The sequence below is a fragment of the Sinocyclocheilus rhinocerous genome, unplaced genomic scaffold (assembly GCF_001515625.1).
Source record: "Sinocyclocheilus rhinocerous isolate Xijiao unplaced genomic scaffold, SAMN03320098_v1.1 scaffold299, whole genome shotgun sequence".
NCBI classification, from domain to species: Eukaryota; Metazoa; Chordata; class Actinopteri; order Cypriniformes; family Cyprinidae; genus Sinocyclocheilus; species Sinocyclocheilus rhinocerous.
Window position 1 is genome coordinate 1,113,282 of NW_015652998.1, and position 7,195 is coordinate 1,120,476.

The following is a 7,195-nucleotide window of genomic DNA, read 5'->3' on the forward strand; positions in this document are numbered from 1 at the left end:
AAATTTTGCCACCCTTGGTGTATAGCAATAAAATACACATTTAATTTAAAAAATGTCTAAACTTGCTTTCAAATGTTATCAATTGACATCCACATATTAAAAATAATAAAATGTAACTAAAAATTAAATGTAATTATACTAAAACATGATGTTTTAGTAGTCTTAAGTCACACCACTCTGTGTCAAATGCTGACACTGTTGCTGATGTTATCAGGGCACATGTACGTGTAAGGCACTTGCAGCCCATTATTTCTGTCACTGATGGACTCACTCAAAAAGGACAGTTCTGCTTGATGATCTCTGATTATGTTTTGGAGAGCCATCTGGCAAAAGTAGTCCTCTGGGTATTGCCCAAGTGGAACCTGCATAAAAGATTAGAGAGGATTTGTAGGGATTTGCAAGTATGTGCAAAAAAAAAAAGGGGGATCCAGTCAGTTGAGTAGGAAACACTCACTAAATCTAATGAGGGTTTGCTCAGGAGCCAAAAGACTGATACTAGATATGCAGAGGTGTTCATGTCAGGGAGGGTGTCCAGTGGGTGATTTGTCTGAGCTTCCCTTTGATGTAGGAGGGGGTCTTTTTAAAGAGTCAGGGGCATTGGGAAACCAACTATCATAGTCAAACTAAGTGTACAAATGTGGGGAAAAAATAGAATATATGAAATATATAATCCAAATTAAATTTTTAAGAAGAAAAATTTTCATCTAATTTTTAACTTACCTGTCCTGCTCTGAGGGCCGAATGTTGAACTGAAACTGTGAAGATCACCATAGCCACAAATGTAATGACCTCCTCCACTGTGCTAAAACACTAAGGTATTCCTAAAAGAAGAAAAGGAACACGGATGATGAAAAAAATATTGACATCACAGCTATGATAACCAAAGCCTATCGTTTGACTCACCTGTGCTGCTCTGCTCAAGAAACCCATGGATGAAGATCTCCTTGATCCAGTCCTGAAGTTCAGTGTCCCACTGACTGCACATCACCATCACTGGTTATAAAACTTCACCATGCTCCTTACAAAACTACAAACCGATACCAAAAGCAACAAAGACAACTGATTTGTATTGCACATATTGAAGAAAGCTTTCAAGATGCCATGAAAAAAACTTAACTGAAGTGATTAATGCAAATCTGAGTAATTGTATTTTATTTTATTTTACTTTATTTATCATTTTATTTTTTGGTGCACAGATAGATTATCATTTAATTTTAAAAACCATTTTGAAATTTTTTAAAATCATTTTACTAATTTATGAAGCTCCAGAGCCGAAGTCCATCATCTCTGTAGAAGAAGTTGGGAACAGATTCCAGTCCGCGGTCACTGATGTCTTCAGCGAGGCAGAGAGAGCTGTAGGTCAGGTCTGAAAGTGCCTTCTTCAAGAGACTGGTCATCCCTTCATCTCCAATACTAGTATTCTGAAGTGAAAATTATTTACAGGTAATTGCCTAATTTTAAAAATAAATGAAAATAAAAACAATCCTGAATCAATATGTGACAGCGCCCTCAGGACCGAGAAGTCTGTTCCGAATGAGGGTGTTTATCTGCAGGGTATAACGTGTGTGTGGCACCAGCAACTTTGAGAGAAGCACAAATATGTGACAAATACATGATCTTGAAATCTGTGAAGGTTTTGCTCATCCAGGTTATTGCAGAATGTCATGCATTGTTTAGATGAGATGTTTACTACTTGGCTGGACTTATTTGGCCCAAGTGTGTTTTCTCAGAGGTACTAGAAAGAAGTCTAGCCATAACAAACTGTACATTGACACAGATACCAACAGTATCTTGAGTACCTTATGTATAGGGTGAGCTGCCGGGAGGTTTCTCATTAATAACACTGTAAAGGTCTCAGGCAGATGGGTGCGCAGATAGAAAGATGCTTGATGCTCAAGACAGTCTGCATTCCTCACATAGAGTTTGGCGAGCTGCCAGTCATACTCGGAGTCGCTAGGCAGGAAAACTGGATTGTCCTCTGATGCCTGTTGCTGCAACTGACACAGCAATGAAAAACAGAATGGGAATCACAGTTAATCATTTGCTGTAAATTTAACTATACAAGGTTTGTTCATCGTTTATTATGTGACTGACCATGTCAGCCACACAGTATTTTTGTCTTGTTTTTTGTTAAGATCAATTTAAATGTGTATATTTATGTTACATATTATTTATTGATTTTTTTTTATTTTTTTTTTATTTTTTATGTATTTCTTTTTATTTTGACTAAAGGTAAAAATTAAAATTCTACCATTTGTAATAAGCTTTTTGTAATGTTTTGGCAAATATTAAAAAGTAAATAAAATAACAAAAATGTACAATAACAAAATAATAATAATAAAACAAAATATAATCAAAAGTTATATAGAAACTGAATTAAATACATTTACCCTATTTCTTACGTTTTTATTTTTTTTAAAGGGGTCATATGATGCTGCTAAAAATATGACCCCTTTAAGCAAAAAAACTCAATCAATTTAGCTAGAATTATGTGTAAAAACAAGAACCAGACAGTGGGTTAAGAATAATATTTTATTCTTAAGAATACTTTATTCAGATATACAAGTAGGGCTGTCGCGATAACCGCAATATCGCAATACCGCGCTATTGAAGAGCCCCTATATACAAGGCTTAATATATTATGTAATTTTGCTTCTCAAAAAAATTATTTAGAGGGCACTAACTGCAAGATGTACAAATGCCAGAATTAATGTACATAGGAAGCTCTGTGCATCGACGGATCATCATTGGATTTTAGGACATTTAGGAGCTGATACCCAAAAAATTCATCATCCATCCAGTGCAGCTGCACATATTCTATTACAAAAAGATTGCAACCAGCAGATTATTTCACACTTTTACTTCACTTAACATCAAACACATGAAACAGATCACTTTTTCTTACCGGAGACAGCAGTTCAAGGTGACAGATAGGGGGGCTGAAACCCACCTAAAAAGGGTTTAGAACCGCCCCTGGTATAGCGTGCGTAATTATACTGAAACATAAATATATAACCAGTTTACCTGATTCAATGTAATGGCTGAGCCTGTTTCTGAGATAACAACATGCCAATCCGTGGTTGGATTTCCGACACGGCTAATCGTAAATCATCTTACCGGAAAACTGTGGACTTGGCAACACAGAGCGTGACTGATACTCAAGCCAACTCTGCTCTAACTGTCGACTAGCAGTGGGAGTCAGATTTCCCCCTAGTGGATGGCTAAAGATTTGTTAACTCATATTCATAAATTCTCAAGGGAACGTCTCTGAATTAACTGATGCTCGCGCCCCCCTTGACAGGTGCTGGCGCCCCCCTGGCGCCCCACAGGTTGAAAACCCCTGCTCTAAACCAATGAAGAGGGCACAAAAATGATTGCGAAGACACATCTTACTGGTGCAGACTTACTGGTAGCTACACTTGTTTGTTAAGCTTCAGCTCATTATTTCCGTGCTCTTTCAGTTGTGAATATTTTTCTTCATAGATTTTTGTAGCTGTCAGACAATATAAAAGAGAGTTACTGAAATATAGTTTTAAAAAATCCTAACCAGAATAGATGTACACTACAGTTCAAAAGTTTGGGGTAGGTAAGATTGAATTATAAAAAATAAAAAAAAGACGTCTCTTATGCTTACCAAGGTTATATTTACTTGTTCAAAAATACTGTTAAAAAACAGTGATATAGTGAAATATTTTCACAATTTAAAATAACTGTTTTCTGTTTTAATATGTTTTAAAATGTAATTTATTTCTGTGATGTCAAAGCAGAATTTTCAGCACCATTACTCAGTCTTCAGTGTCACATGATTCTTCTGAAATCATTCTAATATGCCGATTTGCTGCTTAAGTAACATTTCTTCTTTTCAAAAACAGCTGTGTTGCTTTATATTTTTATGATTAATATGTTGTTGTTTTTTTTTTTTAAGTAATGCAATAACAGATACATATACAAACCTTTGGCCTGTCGCAGCTCAATCACTTCCCCCACTGCCATCCAGCGATAGCATGGGAAATTGATCAAATCTTTCTCAGGGGTTCTTACATTTACCAGAGAGCAGAACCAGTCATTCTCTGGCAAGAACATGAAATTATCTTTCTCAAGTCTGATGAGCAGCAGGTTGCGAGAGTGAACCTGGTAGTTACTTTAGATTTTATGGTTAAAATAAAACAAAGAAAAAAAACCTTTTTGATGGCTCATTTCAGTAAGAACTTTCCTGAGCACATTTGAATTTTTGAAAATTTACAAATTCAAATAAAATGAAAAAAAAAAAGAACTTACCATCCCAGTCTTAAAATCTCTTCCATAGCTGTCAAGCTTGGTCCGCTCACTCACTCCTTGTGTGCCAATCAAAGTAATGAATATATTGTCAAAAGTGCCTGCGTGGATCATGGAGCCTGTTGTCACCTCTACTTCATATATGGCCTCCATGGTTCTGAAAATGAATACAGAGGTTTAGTCTTGAAGTTTAGAACTGGCCCTTCGACTCAGCTTGGTTTCTCCCAAGGTTTTTTCTCCATTTCTGTCACCGATGGAGTTTTGGTTCCTTGCCAATGTTGCCTTTGGCTTGCTTAGTTGGGGACACAATTTCTGGCAACATTGTTGACTTGACTGCACAGACACTATTGGAAGAGAACTGAACTGAGCTGGACGATGACATTACTGAATCAACAATAAACTGACTTGAACTGACAGTTTTCTATTGTCCTCTTGCATTATCAGCACGTTTTTCACTGTAAAGCTGCTTTGACACAATCTGTATTGTATGAAGCGCTATATAAATAAAGGTGACATGACTTGACTCTTGTTTTCTAGTAGAAATATCTAAATAATCCATAGTGTTTATACATTGTACTTTTTGTAAAAGTATAATTCACCCAAAAAATTAACATCCTGTCATAATTTACTCACCCTCATGTATAGGCCTACTGACAAACAAACCTGTAACACTTTCTTTCTTCTGTGGAACATGAAGACATTTTGCCCATACAATAAAAGTGAAAGCAGTTTGGTTATCAAAATGTCTTTTGTGTTCCGCAGAAGAAAGTCATGCAGGTTTGGAACAATAAAAAAATCATTTTGGGTGAACTACTCCTTTAACAATAAAAAATACTTGTAAAGCAAAATTGCTAAAGATACCACGGTTTGTTTTTTACAACGTGTCCTGTATGACATGCCCGGTATAGCAGGTGTTACTATAAGCATAACCCTGTAAAATTACAGTGTATACAATTACAAATATATTTTAGCATGCCCTTTCAAAGAAGACATACCTGAAGTAGATGTTCAACCACAGCCTGAGAGTTGAAGTCAAATGAAGAAAACCTAAAGCCCTGTAGCAGAACCCTGCCAAACTGAATTCTGGGTTTCCAATAGTGAATAGCTCAGGCCACTATTACGCAAAACGAGATGGAGGGAATACTACGGGTTGTAGCCTATATCATAACATGACATTCCTGCAGTGTTTCTTTTCCTCCATCAATGACTTATGGGCCATTTCAAAATCAACTCCTTCAAACTAGTTACGTAACATGTCAAAGTAATAGTAAAAGCAAAGACAAACACCAACTTTTACTTCTGTCAAAGAGAGTTGATGGACGAAGATAACATTCTGCTTTGCAAAATAAGAACCAGAACCAGAAATACTACTTGAACAAACTGTGAAAATAACAATGTAGGATCAGATCACTGTTCGACTGGAATACCTGTATGAATTAGAACCTGACCACTATGCTTTACATTTCAGAACACGTTTATTTGTTGACATCCAAGTTATTACAGACATGAAGATATATGGAGTTAGACGCAGTTCCAGTAATTACTGTTTCTTCTTCACGACATGTGCACAGTCATATTTGCCCCTGACCACAGTGATTTTGACCCCTGGTAAGTCCTGCGTTCTCCCTCCTTGTATCAGCACCACATTGTGCTCCTGGAGGTTGTGTCCTTCCCCAGGAATGTACGCGACAGCTTCTTGACCATTGGACAGACGTACTCGTGCACACTTGCGGTTGGCTGAGTTGGGCTTCTTGGGTTTCCTGATCATGGTCTTCAGAACTACTGCTTTGAGCTGTGGATGCCCATAAGTGGCACTGATCTTTGGACGAGGTGGGGGAGGTCTGCCCTTACGGTGCATCTGATTGAGAGTGGCCATGGTCCTGCTGAACACAGGTCCAGACCAGAAAGGTACAGAGTGCGACGCTGCCAAAATGGCACAACAGAAAGTGGCATCATTCATTTCAGTTATTTATTTTAATATGATATTAACCAAAATTATGTTGCTACTGAGAAATTCTGAGACTTACCCTGCAAAACAGACAACAGCATTGGTTTCAGACTTCCAAGAAAAGACATTTTTAATTCATCTGTAGGAACAATTGCAAAATCAAATAATAAGATTTGTATAGTGTCACTGTGAAACATAGTATGCACTGTACTAGTGTAAAATTATTCCTTTTATGTTTAATTTACCTGCGTGTACGTTGTGTTAAAACAAAGTAGCCTAAGTTTCTTAACTGCTGCCTTTAATTTTGTGTCAAAGCGGAAAAAAAGGACGAAATCTTTCACCCTCACTGTTATGTTCCCGACATGCACGTCGCCATGTTAGTTACATCGACCCGGAGGAATCTTATCTTCCTCGATCCTAGACCAGTTACGAGCTCAAGACTGAACTGCATAATACTGCCATCTAGTGGATGGGTTTTCACGTTTACATGTGGTAAATCTGCTAATTGAGGCAAATCATTTTTCACAAATAATACAAGTGGCAAATATTTTTATTTAAATTATTAATAAATACATTAGGAAATGCAGTTCATACAAAACGGGCTGAATACACTTTTTCTTTGAGGAGCATGTCTTAAATTTTTTGAATTAAGAGTTATTTTGCTAAAGTAAGAAATGTGTGTGGTAACTTTCTGGTTGTATAAGAAAAGGCTGAAATTCTTGAAAAATAAAAAAGGAAACATTGTAATACATGCATATAATTTACATTATCTCTTATTATTATAACTTTTTGAAGCAGTGAATATTAAAGTTCACCCAAAAATGAAAATTCTTTAATCATTTACTCACTCTCAAGTTGTTCCTTACCTATGAGTTTCTTTCTTCTGTTGAACACAGAGGAAGACATTTTGAAGAATATGGGAAAACAAAGAGTTGATGGTCTGCATTTTCTTCCATAGTATTGGGGGGGGGG

At 36.6% G+C, this 7,195-nt stretch overlaps 1 protein-coding gene and 1 pseudogene across 1 annotated transcript; both read right to left on the reverse strand.

Moving 5' to 3' along the window:
- Window positions 1–95: 95 nt before the first annotated feature.
- LOC107715283 (hydroperoxide isomerase ALOXE3-like) lies at window positions 96–4,428 on the reverse strand (annotated as a pseudogene).
- A 1,299-nt stretch (window positions 4,429–5,727) lies between these two features.
- Window positions 5,728–6,633, reverse strand: LOC107715285 (28S ribosomal protein S12, mitochondrial-like). The gene is made up of 3 exons (XM_016521362.1): window positions 6,469–6,633; window positions 6,303–6,362; window positions 5,728–6,198 (listed from the first exon to the last, which is right to left on the reverse strand). The coding sequence occupies exons 2-3, from the start codon at window positions 6,349–6,351 to the stop codon at window positions 5,816–5,818; spliced, it is 432 nt and encodes a 143-aa protein (XP_016376848.1). The 5' UTR covers window positions 6,352–6,362; window positions 6,469–6,633; the 3' UTR covers window positions 5,728–5,815.
- Between the last annotated feature and the right edge of the window lie 562 nt (window positions 6,634–7,195).

Excerpts from the sequence above, each read along its gene's own strand:
- LOC107715285 (XM_016521362.1), bottom strand. The coding sequence starts at position 6,351 with ATGTCTTTTCTTGGAAGTCTGAAACCAATGCTGTTGTCTGTTTTGCAG. Across the intron at positions 6,199-6,302 it reads GCTGTTGTCTGTTTTGCAGG|CGTCGCACTCTGTACCTTTC; the intron begins GTAAGTCTCAGA and ends CCATTTTGGCAG.